Raw genomic sequence first — 15,434 nt, 5'->3', positions numbered from 1 at the left:
AGCCGAAAGTTAAGCTAAATTAAACGCATAGTGATACATCTTTGATCAACATTTTATTTGATTATAAGGTTTTGGACATCATAAAGGCCGACTAGGAAAGATTCGCAGCATGCTTTTAGTTTGAGATAGTTTTAAACCATTTCGGACTTGAGTAATATTTAGGAACAAATCTAACATCCAAATGAGGTTGAGTTTTGTTTGAAGAAAATGCTGTTCGAAAAATAGGTGTTTATCTGTTGTTCCAGAACCCAAGCTGGCTTTAATAGTTGCAAGGTTTAGGTTTTGGAAGAATGAAGATGGAAACCAACGAGCAGCATGCAACATCAGTAAGGAGTAAGGATCTCTTTTCACTACTTTTGAAAAGTGAAAATGTGTATATGCATTTGTAATTAAAGCATCAAGAGTAACAACCAGATAACTCCACTTTTTAAAGTTTTGAGAAAATTAAAATAAACTACTTCAAAAATAGAAAAACAAACCTTTTGCAAAATATTAATTTATATTTGAAAGAAAACAAAAAACACATTTTTTAGTTCAAGAAATTTTGTTTTAAATTAATTGTTCATTAGAAAAAAAATATTAAGTTTTGGATTTGTCTAGTTCTGGCACCGTTTTTGGTAAAAATCAACTAAGGGCTTCATTTTCATCATCATATTCTGAGCTTTTAGCTTTTTGTAGGGTTTACTGGGACATGAGACTGTTATAAAAGGGCATATCCGCTGGAGGAACGTATTTTTTTGCCAAAGTCATCACATCCTCATACTTTTTCGTGTTTAAGGGAAGGCTGTTCATGTAGAGTATTTTCGAATTTAATGGGATTGGGTTAACTTCACGGTTTGATTTCATTTCGATCTCGTTAAGCGTTAATGGCCCATTGTGACTTATGGAAGCTGAAATACTTGTGATATTTCTTTCTTTGGCATAACAAAATCTTCGATATTTTGAAATGGTCCATTTAATTTTTCCTTTTTTTGTCCCTGTTTTTTTTTTTGTAGAACGGGCCTAAGCCGTAAACCGGGCACATTAAATCTTTTCGAACATTTTCCCACTAAGTTTTGTCAGTTTTTGACTAAATAAAAACGTTCTATTCGTCTCTTTTGTATTTTAATAACGCCAAAAGAGCGATCGCAGGGTAAGAAACTATGACCCGGTTCTGTTAAGTGATGTAAAATGACGGAGTTATTTGTGCTCTTTACACGAGCTTATAAGTATTGGACGCAATCACAGGAAAATAAGTATAGTTTGGTAACACTTTCCCCCAAAAAATTGTCAATAAAATGTTGAAAAAAGGTGATTACTTCATTTGGACATGTACATTAAACATGTATAGCCAGTGGGTTTTTTTTGGAGAGAAACCCCATTTTGATCCTATGGTCTTTTTACAAGTAAAAAGCGCTACAGTTGCCTTTTTTACTCTTTCATCAATATTTGCCTTCCAGTTTAGTTTTTTGTCTAAAATAAGGCCTAAATATTATGCTTGGTCGGAAAAGCTTAATGGTATTCCTCTAATCTTGGGTGGGCTAATCTGAGGAATTTTATAAATCTTCTCGAAAAGAGTATTAATTCTGTTTTATGTGGATTGACGTCCAATCCACATTGCTTAGCCCATTTTGTTAGCCTATTTAAGGCATTTTGTAGGAGTTCCGAGAGAACTTGGGGGTAGTTCCCAGACACTGATATTGCAACGTCGTCAGCACAGGCAATCACCTTGAAACCCTCTGCTTCCAATGATGTAAGTAGGTCGTTTACTACCATGTTCCATAAAAGAGGCGAAAGGACCCCACCTTGGGGAGTGCCTCGATTCACCGATCTGGTGGTAGTAAAACTTGTCATGTTAGAAACTATTGTCCTACTTTTAAGCATGAGACTTATAAGATCTATGAGTGATTTCTCTACTTTCAGCTTATCCATTGCTGTTGTGATCGCCTGGTAACTGACGTTGTTTAAAGCTCCTTCAATATCTAGGTACGCTACTAAGTTATATTCTTTGTATTCGAGGGAATGTTTAATAGTACGTACCAGTGAGTACCAGCATGTTGAGCTGTGGAAATGAGACATGGTTTTAAGTTATGTCTAATGTAAATTTCAATCAATCTTTCCAAGGTTTTAAGAAGGAAGGATGATAGGCTGATTGGTTGTAGATCTTTAGGGTTAACGTGTGAGGGTTTCCCTGCTTTAGGAATGAAGACTATTTTTGCCGTTCTTCAGGCTTTGGGAATATATCTCAACCTTAAACAGCTTGTCAGAATGATTTCCAATGGTGGAATGATCATGTCTGAGCATTTTTGTAGTTCGGCCTGAATGATTCCATCTGGTCCAGGAGATTTATATGGATCAAAGCTGTCTATGGCCCATTGCAGTTTTCCCCGCGTTATAAGATCAACTAAATCGCTTGTAGAAGCTAGAGACTCTGATGTTAAGTCGTTGAGTATGTTAGAGCTACCTGGAAAGTGGGTGTCTAATAACAGATTAAGAGATTCTTCATCTGTGAGAGTTGACGTGCCTGCTTCTGTCTTTAAAGCACTGGGTATTGTTGGACTTTTTGAGAGAATTTTCCTGAGTCTTGAGGCTTCTGAAGTATTTTCTATTTTACCACAAAAGTTTCTCCAAGAAGACCTCTTACTCTTCCTTAATTCTTTTTTATATCGCTTTAGAGCTTGTTTGTATAAGTCCCAGTCAGAAGAAGATCTAGTGTACTTAGATCTGTTGAAGAGTTTGCGACAGCTCTTTCTGAATGGTTCTAGTTCTTTACGCCACCAATGAGGTTTCTTTTTACCCTTTAAAATGGTTACAGGGCATGAAGATCTCATTGATTCGTTTAAGGTTTCAGTGAGATGATTTACAGAAAGGTCTAGTTCATCTTTACTGGAGGAGCTTTTAAGAAGTTTGTGATCAAGCAGTTGTGCTAGTACCTCCCTATACCGCTCCCATTTTGTATTCCGGTGATTTTGAAAACCCGTAGATATATTTGCCACATGTTTGAGCTCAAACTGAATGTATTTGTGGTCAGAGAAGGAATTATCTTTTGAGACATGCCAGTTTGAAAAAGATAGTAATTCAGTTCAATTCCCCCACGAGAACACATAAAGACAGTCTTCCATTTAAAAAAAGGAATGAAGTATTTTTGCAAATACAAATAATACAAAAAATTCTGGGATGCGAACCACACACACAGTTAACTTAACATTGGTATCCGCTAAAATTTTTCATCGAGTGTTTTTTGTTTGTAAGAAGTCAATTTTATTATTAAGAGAAATTGAAAGAACAGATATGCAATCAAAAATTGAAGTTTGAGCTGTTTTCTTCGGAGAAGTATTCCAGAAGTTAAAGTAATATATTTTTATAGGAAAACACTGTTTTGAAATATTACAAAATATTAGCAACTGTATTTCTATGGAATGAAACGCCAGTACCCAAGTAACACTTTCGGAGCTTTGAGTTTTGAATGTGTTTAAAGAAATTGTGGAAGAAGTAAACTCGAGGACTACTGCTCTATTTTATGCTCCGTTTCAGTATCTGACATTTTCTTCTTAAATAAATGCTCTACATTTATATTATAAGGTTCTTTAACAATTTGTACCACAATCTTGCTAGAGCTTTACTTCAATTTTAATCCATATGCTTTGTAAGCTTTTTCTAAGAAAAATTAAATATTCCCTAGAGCCGCTTTCTGCGTAAACGTCTTGTGATCAAAAGACATAAGTGTCAAAAAATAAATAAGCTTTATAAGGGTGCTAGAGCCAAACACGAACTAAAGGGTTTTTAAATTGCGCGGGTATTTTGATGCAATCTGTCAAATATTTGTTTATTATCGGCTTCGTAGCGAAGCATCTGTCGATGCGTGTTTTAAAATCGCTTTAGATTACTCCAATCAATTCCCGATTGCTTCGCAATCCATTTTGCATGATTTTTATGTTGATGACAGGGTCGGATTCAGTGGCAGGAATTTTGGAATTAAAATAGGAGTTGATTGAACTTTTGTTTTGTGGAGGTTTGCAGTTGAGCAAATGGAGCTCGAATTGTTGGCCGGTTTTGAAAGGTTTGGATTCGAAACCTACCTTTTCTCTTGATTTGGATTGTCGTGAAAATTGGACAAATGTTATCGGATTAGGTTGGAATCCTCATCGTGATGTTTTCACTTTCAAAATTTCGTTAGAGAAGGAATCTCCGGTGGCACCCACTAAGCGAATGATGTTATCAGAGATTTTCAAAATCTTTAGCCCTTTGGGTTTCCTCGCTCCTGCCACCATTTTGTTAAAAATGCTGTTTCAGGTGTTATGGGTGCATAAAACGAAGATTGGATGGGATGATCCACTGCCAACTGAATTAGCTGGCAAATAGATTGGCACCCGAAAAGATTTACTCTACTTCGAAAAGGTCGAGGTTTTACGGAGGTGTACTTTGAATTCGAAGCGTTTTGACTTGATAGGATTTTCAGATGAATCCAAGAAGCGTACTCCGCGGTTGTTTACGCTCGAAGCGTGGCTGAAAATGGGCAAATTGATGTCCAACTGGTTGCTGCTAAGACCCGCGTAGCTCCTGTTAAACAGCTAACAATTCCTCGCCTAGAACTTTGTGGGGCTCTCTTGTTAAGTCGTCTGAGTGAATTGGTTCGTGCTTCGTTGGACGTGAGATCCGTCAACACTTTTGTATTTTGTGATTACCAAATTGTATTAGCTTGGCTTTCTTCGCCCCCTCTTCGTTGGAATACTTTTGTTGCGAACCGTACTTCACAGATTCTTGATGTTCTTCCCCGTTCTGATTGGAACCATGTTCGGTCTGAAGAAAACCCAGCTGATTGTGCACCGAGAGGTGTCGAGCCCAAAAAGTTGTTGCAGTTGGTAATTTGGTGGAAAGGTCTTGATTGTATTTCAATGGATTTTAAGTCTTGGCCGAGATCTGCAAGAAAGGTGGAAATAGAAGAGGTGCCTGAAGGTAGGAAAGAAGTTGTGGTTGCAAATTTGTTGTGTGTGCAAGAGAATCTCATAGACAAGCTAGGGACTCGAGTCTCTTCGTGGTCCCGTGCCATACGAATTGTAGCAGTTTTCATCCGTCGTGCTAGAAATAATCAACTTCAACTCATCAGAGTTGCTTTATGCAAAGCAGAAATGTCTTCTATGGGCTCGACAGGACGAATTCGGAGATGAAATAAAGGAATTGAAAGTTGAGAAGTGTGTGTCTTACACCTCCAAACTCAGCTCATAGCCACCGTTTCTGGATGAAAAAGGGTTACTTCGTGTTGGGGCAGAATTTCAAAGGCCTTTGACGTTCCTTTCAGTCTAAAGCACCCTCTAATCTTGCCAAAAGGTCATCCGGTTTCCAGGTTGATTCTTAGGGATCACCATGTAAGATTTCTTCACGCAGGTGTTTCAGAGCTTTTTTCATTGGCGAGGCAGGAGTTTTGGATTCTTGAAAGCAGAAACCTGATACGAAATGTTGTTCACGATTGCATGGAATGTTTTCGCCAACGTCAAGCCACGTCATCGCAGCTCATGGGAAACTAGCCTTCTTCGAGACTTTCACCATCTTTTGCCTTCGATCGAACCGGTTGCGATTATGCTGGACCAATAGAATATATCCGAGACATAACTAAAGGTTTAAGGTAGCCTTATGTATATTCCTGGGAGTTTGAGGAGTAGTGAAAATTGCTATTTCGATATAACGATAGAAAGTGATGTTAAAATCTTTATACTTGACCTTTATTTGCACGAACAGTTTCATCTCAAGACACAAACTTTCTTTTCCTTAAATTTTATTAATATAAAAGTAAAAAACAATAAATAAAATTCTACTTTAAGATAGAAAAATAAACTCAAATCATTATTAAATATTTAAAAAAAAATGTTCTTTTACGGCCAACTGTCCTTAAGAGCGGGTATATTCTTAGCAAATCCCAAGATTATATTCAAAACATGTTTTTCCGGATCAGACCATTGACAAGTTGGGTATTTATATCCACATTTTGTACTACCACTTCCTGTATCAATAGCATCTCTTATTGCAGTACCTTCCAAGTACTGAAGAAGCCAATCAGAGCTAGAAATTTTTTAAGATGGTTAAATATTATTTTATTTAAAAAAATAGTAAATATTTCGCTACTCACCTAACTAAACCGTCAACAATTTTATTCGTTCCTGATGCTCGACCATTACGAACATATTCCGCTGACTTTTTAACATACAAGCAAATTGATTTTTGAATGCACGCGGTAATGTCAACGTCATTTTTGTTAAAATTTTCTTCAACTATTTGAAAAATATCACCAAATCCAGTTTCTAAAATATTAACAAACGATAAAAATTGTAATTCTGACAATAGATTGTATGTGCACAGTATTATGAAATACTTAACAATTTATGTTCTAAATCTACTACCAGTTACATTTTCTGACAGTTAATAGATTAATAAATAATTCTTCTAAACCATTGTTTAGAACAAGTTCTTCACTTCCAACTCAGACAACATTGTAAGATCTACAACTTAGATTTATATTCATTTAAATAAAACTTAACTTTTGAAAATAAAATTAGTAAAATTGTAAAGTTTAAAGTTTTAAATTGTCTAAAAAAAATCCATTAAGTTAAAATTTAAAACTAGAAACAATTTTATTTATCTTTTGCAATTCGCTGAACGTAATGTGTAATATGGAAAGGCCACTTCTCCAAATTTTGTAATAGCGATGATGAATGAATTTCGCTGTAAGGAAGATATAACCACTCAACCTAGGCGACATCAGACATCAGTCTCTTGAACATCGCTTATAAGAACCGTTCTGCCGTATTATGTGAAGGTTTGAAGCCGTTCGTCAACGGTCTTATCAGTGTGATCGGTTCTTATCGGTGTGGCGTCAGATCAGAAAAGACCATAATTGACTAAATTTTCACATTACGGCAGATCTTGACTAAGACCCAGGAACTTCAAATCAAAACCCACCATCGGTTTTAAAGCCGCTTATAAAAACATATGAAACCAAAGCAGAATGCACGCTGATCTTTCCAATAAATTTGATGTCAAAAAAGGTTGTACTCTTACCTGCTGGTATCGATCACGCGGGAGAATTAATTAAAGAACTCTTGTTTGCGGATGTTCAAATGGTAGACATGTGCATTCAAGAGGACACAAGCGTCCACAGGTTTTTCTCAAAACCCACCTCTGTCTATCAACTCCTACTCTCACCTCCCCGCGGTGAACATCGGGTGCCTAGTACCTCAAGGAGATTGGGTTCCAACCCCAGTGGAAAGTTGTTGGGGGCAGCAAACGAGAGAGGGGGGGAGAGGTGTTTCCACTAAGGCACCACTCCTTATCCAGGCGGCACCGGACGAATTCTCGAGATGGAATCAATGGTGGCGTCTACAGTTCCAGTAAGGTTGAACTACTTAGTGAACACCTTATAGGGCTTCTTCGACATATTCGGAGGCCAGGCCTATAAGCAGCGGTTTATCCGGCTCCTCTTCCTTGGAGTTATACTAAGGATCTGGCCCTCCAGGTTGGGGGTTGTGCCGTTGGGTGATTTCCTGGCACCAACAAGCCTCAGATATGGACGGATTCACTGTTGACAACCCACGCAAACGAAATAAGGACAACGAACTTCGGATATGTACGTGGAATTTTACGTCCCTTTACAGACCACGTGCAGCTGAACAATTAGCGGAAGCCCTAAACTACTGCAAGGCAGATATTACTGCTACTAGACTCAGGCAAAAAGTCTTGAGTTTCAACAGTGTGAGCGAACGCATCACGACAATCCGCATCAAGGCTAAATTCGACAACATAAGCCTAATATACGCGCATGCCCCAACAGAGGAGAAAGATGAAGACACCAAAGACATATTCTTCAAGCTCTTGGACAAGACATATAAGCAGGGCTCTGGATATGACATTAAAATTGTCTTAGGAGATTTTAATGCCAAGCTAGGAAGAGAAGACATCTTTCGTGGCATAATCAGGAGATACAGCCTGCACGACACCACCTCCGACAACGGATTCAGGCTGGTCGATTTCGCTGCGGGACGAGACGTTATGGTAGCTAGTACGCAGTTCACGCATCTTAATATCCACAAGGGGAAATGGAAATCTCCTGATCAATCAACCATCAACCAAATTGACCACATTGCGATCGACGCACGACACTTCTCCAGTATAAAGGATATTCGAACATTCTGAGAGGCCAACATTGACTCTGGCCACAACCTCGTTGTAGCCAAGGTACGGCTACGGATATTCCGATCCAAACCAAAACAAGGAAGTGATGTGAGAAGATTCGACGTTAGACGGTTACAATCGCAAGAGACTGCCATGTCCTTTTCCAAACGAGTCTCTAATAACCTCTTAAGGAGTCCTATGCTTCCTGCATTAAGCATTGAAAACCAGTGGCAACATTGCCTTGCAGCGATCAGAGATGCCGCCTCTGAAGTGCTAGGTTTCACACTGCCACCACAGCGAAACCCCTGGTTTGACGACGAATTCCGGCAAGCGCACGCAGCGAAACAACAGGCATACAAAACGGCGCTGCACAAAAGGACTAGAGCTGCTCGCGAGTTCTACGAGCGGAAGAGGAGATATGAACACCGGCTTATAGACGAAAAAAAAGAGAGATGAGCAGCACGCGCTCGAGGAGATAGAGGGATGTCACAACAGGAATGAGGTTCGTAAATTTTACCAAAAGGTAAAAAAAACCTCCCAAGGGTACCAGCCACGAACCGAAGACTGTAAAGACGATCAGGGGAACATCGTAGTAAAACCGCAGTCGATGCTGAGAATATGGAAAGAGCACTTCTCCAAATTATATAACGGCGATGAAGAACCGAATTCCGCTGTAAGGGAGATAGAACCACTCAACCTAAGCGACGCAGATCAACAATTCCCCCTACTCGACCTTGATGAAGTGATGATGGCTATATCTTAACTTAAGTCAAACAAAGCTGCTGGAGCTGCTGCCGAACTATTCAAAGCAGCAGGCGATGACTTGGTACGGAGCATGCACAAACTCATCTGCAAAATGTGGTCGGAAGAAAGCATGCCCGATGAGTGGAATCTCAGCATAGTGTGCCTGGTACATAAGAAAGGAGACCCACTAGACTGCGCCAACTACAGAGGCACCAGTCTCCTTAACATTGCTTATAAGATCCTCTCTGCCGTATTATGTGAACGTCTGAAACCATTCATCAACATCCTGATTGGTCCTTATCAGTGTGGCTTTAGACCAGGAAAGTCACCTATCGACCAAATATTCACACTACGGCAGATCTTGGAAAAAAAACAGGAGTTTCAAATCGATACCCACCATCTCTTTATCGATTTTAAAGCATTTATAGGGAAGAGCTCACAGAGCAATGTCTAGTTTTGGCATCCCTGTCAAACTTATTCGTTTGTGCAGAATAGCGATGGAGAATGCACGCTGCTCTATCAAGGTCGGAAAAGATCTTACCGATGCATTTGATGTCAAAAAAGGTTTTAGACAAGGCGATGCACTGTCATGCGACTTCTTCAACATCGTTCTGGAAAGAATTGTGCAAAACTCAACCGTCAACACTAGAGACACAATCTTCCAAAGGTCCATCCAATTACTCGGATACGCAGATGATATTGATATAATTATAAGATCAAAGCGTGATGTCAGTGGAGCATTCTTAAGCATTGCGACGGAAGCGAAGAAGATGGGTTCAGTGGCCTGAAGGGTTGTCATCACAAAAGGACACTGAACGACGACGTCTTGGACAAAACGTCACCATGGACAGCTATAACTTTGAGGTAGTTAAGGACTTTGTCTACCTAGGCACCGCTATTAATGCAGACAACAACACCAGCGCTGAAATCAAACGAAGAATAACTCTTGCAAATCGCTGCTTCTTTGGACTTAGAAGGCAATTGAGAAGTTAAGTCCTCTCTCGTGCATGTAAAATCACCATTTATAAGACACTCATCATCCCGGTTCTCATTTATGGCGCTGAGGCCTGGACCCTGTCAAAGAAAGATGAGAGCGTCTTAGGATGCTTCGAGAGAAAAATTCTTCGGGTGATTTTTGGTCCCGTACGCATAGATGGAGAATGGAGGAGAAGATATAACGACGAACTGTACGGGCTGTACAGCGACACTGACCTAGTTAGCAGAATTAAAGTCCAACGGCTTAGATGGCTAGGTCATGTAGAGCGGATAGACATCAACGCTCCAGCCCGGAAGGTCTTCGAATCCAATCCCAAGGGACGGCGCAGTAGAGGAAGACCGCCACTCAGGTGGCACACCCAGGTGGGAGAGGACCTCAACCAACTTGGCGTGCGAAACTAGAGACAGCTAGCTAGGGACCGAGCTGTCTGGAGACGATTGTTGGTTGAGGCCCAGGTCCGGCCCGGACTGTAGCGCCACCTTAAGTAAGTAAGTATAACCAATGCGTAATTCGAGGTTGTAAGCCCAATTTATTGCCAATAGCTTTTTCCCAAGAGAAGAGAGCTACAGTAGCTTTTTTGACCCTTTTTTGTTTAATACGTTTTCAATTTAGTTTATTTTTTCTTAAATAAGACCAAGATACTTAGGCTCGTCTGAGAACTTTATTTGAATAGCTTTAATATAGGAAGGGTTAGCATATGGAATGTTTGTATTTCCTCGAAAATAGAACTAAATCGGTTTTGTGTGGGTTGAAACGCATTCCGCACAGATCAGCCCAAAGTATTAGTTTAACTTAAGCATTTTGTAAAAGATTTTTAAGGTGTTAAAATGCTTTCCTAAAACCGCTATAGCAAAGTCCTCCGCGTATTCAATCAATCTAAATCGCTCCGCATCCAGACCAGTTAGGATTTCTTTTGCTTCGGATGTCATTATGGGCCCCTTAAAAAAAAACTTGAGGTTGACTAAGTTTCTACCGTTGCTATAGGCTCAAAAATATGCGTATAAGAGACAAACTTAATACTTTTAGTTAGATATTTCTTTTTCAACAAGAAGTTTAATACAGTTTTTGGCAATTGTGATAAAAACTTTAGGGACATTAGAAGGGTCTTAAAACGATTAGGGGTAAAGTAAATTTGTATCAAATGGCTTTACAAACTACTTTGGTATAGTCTGAATGGTCTCTCCGTTTGATTTTAAAAGTTGATCAAGATCAGTTTACATAAAAAGTAGGATCTTATAGACTTAGTTCGATTTTTTCATATCTCTGTGTCGAAGTTTTTACCATCTTCGTAACGTGTAGATAGACTTTGGTGGTCTTTGTTCTACACTATAAAGCCTTTATATTTTATTTGTATGCATTGGTAAGTTTTGCAAATGCATTTTTGTGTCGTTTTGATGATTTACCAAAGTAACACCCACGCAAACAAAGTACAAAAATGACATAGAAAACATTGCATGACAAGCTTGAATTTGTCACAACTAATTTACGGCAAATTATAAGACAGTTCATTATTCAAAGGTAGTTATCTCGTAGCGTGGTAATGAGTGCGTAGGACTGTCATGCCAAAGTAATGGGTTTAATATTGCTGCCTGTAACACCTGAAAATGATACTGTCTGTTTCTTGCGAAAAATTGGAAGATCTTGGAATTACCAGTTATAATTTCGGTATGAGTTTAGACAACAATACCTGCTACTATCCTTATGACTTGAAGTTTTTATACCTAGTTATGAACTAGCTTCTATTTAAACTCATCTCATCTTACCAAACTTTTCTCCCTCCGAATTCCTTTGTATCAACTTGAAAGGATCAAGCATGCTATTAATATCAGTTATCCTAGAATTCCTTTTCAAACCAATGGGTGTTGTTGATGTTGATGTTGTTGTTTTTCCAACGTAATTATGAAACACTAATCCAAAAATCGCACTTCCAGCTGCAAATAATCCTGCTAAAATAAGTGCAGGAGTATTCAAATTCACCAAACTCTAGAAAAAATTATAAAATATCAATTGAATCACTAATTTTAAATAATATTTAAACTTTACTTTCACTGCTTGTCCAGTTTTTTGCATGCTCTTTTTTACTGGAACATGAATAAATGGTATCGCAAAATCTAAGTCAATCTTTAAAATATATTACAAAAGAAAAAAAACACCTTTTTAACACATAAAACAGACCCGACATCAAAGACCTACCATCAAATCCTCATCTAAGGCCTCAAATGAAAATAGTTTAGGTATCCTTGCATCATAATTTTCGCCATCCAAAGGAGCCTCTGCAGGTTCGCTGCTTATTGGTTTCTTATGACGCTGTCGTTGCCGATGTGGGGCTCTTCTAGAATGTCTATCACTTAAACTGATTTCTGACAAATTTGCATAAGGATTACTTAACACAAAGTCACACAATATGATAAAAACTAATAAAACAAGGAAGCAACCGCCATCACTAGCACCAGCACTACTAGCACTACTTGTCCCGCGAAACATGCTGCCTTTTTCGAGTTGCAAAAATATCTGAAACCTATTTCAAAATTAGTTCATTATTTAAGCCAAGTCAAGATTTGTCTTTCTAATGTTATTGTTTAAAAGCGTTGGTGATTGTTTTGTCTGAAGTGTTAAAAAGTCTCGCTCTGTTGGATGAGTTCTTTTTTGAAGACTCCCATTCTTCATTCCTATGCCTCTATGCCTAAACTCAAGGCGCAAAATCGCTTATACAAGATTCACTCAAAACGATAGTTACACTTGGCTGCAATCGTATATATTTAGGAAAAATTAAATAACTAATTTAGATTTGTTGGTCTATAAACAAAACCATGTTCAGCGACAGCACACGCTGGAGGTGTCACAATTTTTTGTTATAAGATTGTGAGACATCATATAATCTTTTTTTAATTAAAGCATCTATATCAGATTGTATGGATAATTAGTATAACAGTGTTACAGAATCATTCGATTCATTTAGCAAAATATCAATTTGTATGGTATATCTAAGGGTAATGGTCCATCCAGCCTGGAGTCTTTTGGAGAATACATAATTAGTTGAACAGTTTCTAGGATACCTCGATAGTGAAGAGATATTCCCACAAAGTCCAAAAAAACAAATCTGTATAAGTTACTTTACTTATTTATTATTAGATTGAAAATTGGTTTTTCTGCAACTGAGCTTTTTAAGCATTTAAAACTTCTAATATTAACTTCCCATAAAAAGTTATTGTAATGGGTCCGATTTGTCAAATTGAAAATGTTTTCACTTCTCGACGTTTCAAGGTCCCTAGAATCGAAATTAACTATTTTTAGAAAGATGTCTGTGAGTGCGTGTGTACGTACGTTCGTACGTAGGTACGTCCGCATGTTCGCGACGTTTTTTTTCGTCCTCGAACATTTTACGAACACAAAATGATTTCATCTCCAAAACAATTGGTAAAACAAAATTTAATTAAACTATTTCTTCATATGAAAAGAACTTTTTAAACCCAACACAAAAAACTACAATCTTTTAAGCAAGACAAATAGACAGACGGGATGGGAAGTAATAAGTGTGGGTCGCATCCAAGCCTCTTTTTTAATTAGGTAATAACAATAAGCTATTCCATTCATTCAGACCTTGAGCTTCATCTACAATTTTCTAAGCAACCAATATTTCTCTTATTGGTGACGCCATCAAAAATATCGGTAATTTTTCTTTCAAGTTGCAACTACCAGAGTAAGCGTTGCAAATAAAGAGCTATTCCTGATGTTGATGTTCAAATAGTAGTAGAAATAAAGAGGACAGAAGCTTCCACAGGGGGATAGGTGTTCGAACTGAGGCAACTCTTGTTGGGTTGGTTTGTGCTGTTGGGATGACTTCCTGGCCACGTAAAAATATACTATTTCCGAAGCACCAACATGCTTTGGATACGGCAGACTTACTCATGACAAACCAATCAAACGAAATAAGGACAATGAACTTCGGATCTGTATGTGGAATTTCAAGCCACGGTACGTCTACGGATATCCCGATCCAAGCCAAAACAAGGAAGTAATGTTAGAAAATTCGACGTTAGACGGCTATAATCGCAAGAGACTGCCATGTCCATTTCCAATCGAGTTTCTGTGAACCTCTTAAGAAGTCATATGCTGCCTGCATTAAGCATTGAAAACCAGTTGTAACATTGCCTTGAAGCCATCAGAGATACCGTCTCTCAAATGCTAGGTTTCACACGGCAACAACAGTAAAACCCCACGCAAGCAGCTAAGCAACAGGCATACAAAACGACGCTGCTGCACAGAAAAGAGACCCTCTTTATGGCGCCATCTACAGAGGCAACAGTCTCCTGAAGTCTTCTTTCTGCCGTATTATGTAAAAGTCAGAAGCCGTTCGTCAACAACGTGATAGGTCCTTATCACTTATCAGTGCAGCTTCGAACCAAGAAAAGAGGCTGAGATGCGACCCACACTGATAACTTCCCATCCTGTCTGTCGATTTGTCTTGCTTAAAAGTTTGTCTATTGCTCGTACTATTTTTTGTAGATTTTATTTTTTATGAAAAACGGACTATTGGATTAGGTTTTTAAGTTTTAAGTTTTTGTAAAAAAAACTATCAATTCAATTTTTTTCAAAATTTTACTGAATGTTGACAACAATATTTTTTGAAAGATAAAAGTAAATTAAAGCCAATATCTCAAAGTTTTGAAAAGATATTTGAGTCAAAAATCTATTTTTACTAACTTTTATTAATTTTTTTTTAGGTTTTTATTTTTTGTAAGAAAACTGTAAAATCGATTTTGCTCAGCATTTTTCGGAATGTTGGAAACAATATGTCTTATAAGATAAAATAAATTTGAAGCCTAAATTTGAAGTTTTTGAAAAGATATTTGAATCGATATTCAATTTTTACCAACTTTGAGTAATGTTTTTTTAGATTTTAATTTTTTATAAAAAAAAATCTGTCAATTCGATTTTTCTAAAAATTTTATCAGATGTCAAAAACATTATTCTACGTTTCACAAAATTGTTTTAGAGATGAAATCATATTTTAGTCGTAAAAATTTGGAGGTGACAAATTTGATTTTTTTCAAAAAATATATTTCTTTGATATCACGTATTATATATGTATACAATTTAATTCAAGTCTCTATCGTTTTTGGTTCGTAAGATATTTAGGATTAACCAAAATTTTCACCTTTTTTCAAACTGCTATGGTAAGAAAACCACCCACGCAATATTCTTGAGAGCACATTCTGCATCTTTCTGCCTTATTATCTGTAAAACAAAATTTATTTTATATCGATATCTCTTCTGGTTCTTGAGCTATGGACGACGAAAAAACGTCGCGAACGTACGGACGTACACACGCACGCACAGACATCTCTCTAAAAATCTTTTATTTCCACTCTAGGGACCTTGAAACGTCGAGAAATGCCAAAATTTTCAATTTGACAAATCGGACCCAAATTGACCAAATATTCATAGTACGGCGATCTTGATAAAAAAAACTGTTTTTATAGCAGAATGACAGCTTCAATAGGGAAGAGCTCTACAGAGCAATGTCTAGTTTTGACATCCCTGTTAAATT

General features: G+C 37.7%; 1 protein-coding gene across 1 annotated transcript; it reads right to left on the bottom strand.

Moving 5' to 3' along the window:
* Window positions 1–5,849: 5,849 nt before the first annotated feature.
* On the bottom strand, window positions 5,850–12,414 carry LOC129940269 (uncharacterized). The gene is made up of 5 exons (XM_056048556.1): window positions 12,077–12,414; window positions 11,927–12,004; window positions 11,647–11,866; window positions 6,104–6,275; window positions 5,850–6,036 (listed from the first exon to the last, which is right to left on the bottom strand). Exons 1-5 carry the CDS (start codon window positions 12,365–12,367, stop codon window positions 5,850–5,852), a joined length of 948 nt encoding a protein of 315 aa, XP_055904531.1. The 5' UTR covers window positions 12,368–12,414.
* Window positions 12,415–15,434: the final 3,020 nt, after the last annotated feature.

This window comes from Eupeodes corollae, chromosome 1 (assembly GCF_945859685.1).
Source record: "Eupeodes corollae chromosome 1, idEupCoro1.1, whole genome shotgun sequence".
Classification (NCBI taxonomy): domain Eukaryota; kingdom Metazoa; phylum Arthropoda; class Insecta; order Diptera; family Syrphidae; genus Eupeodes; species Eupeodes corollae.
This window is presented reverse-complemented; position numbering and strand designations above follow the sequence as displayed.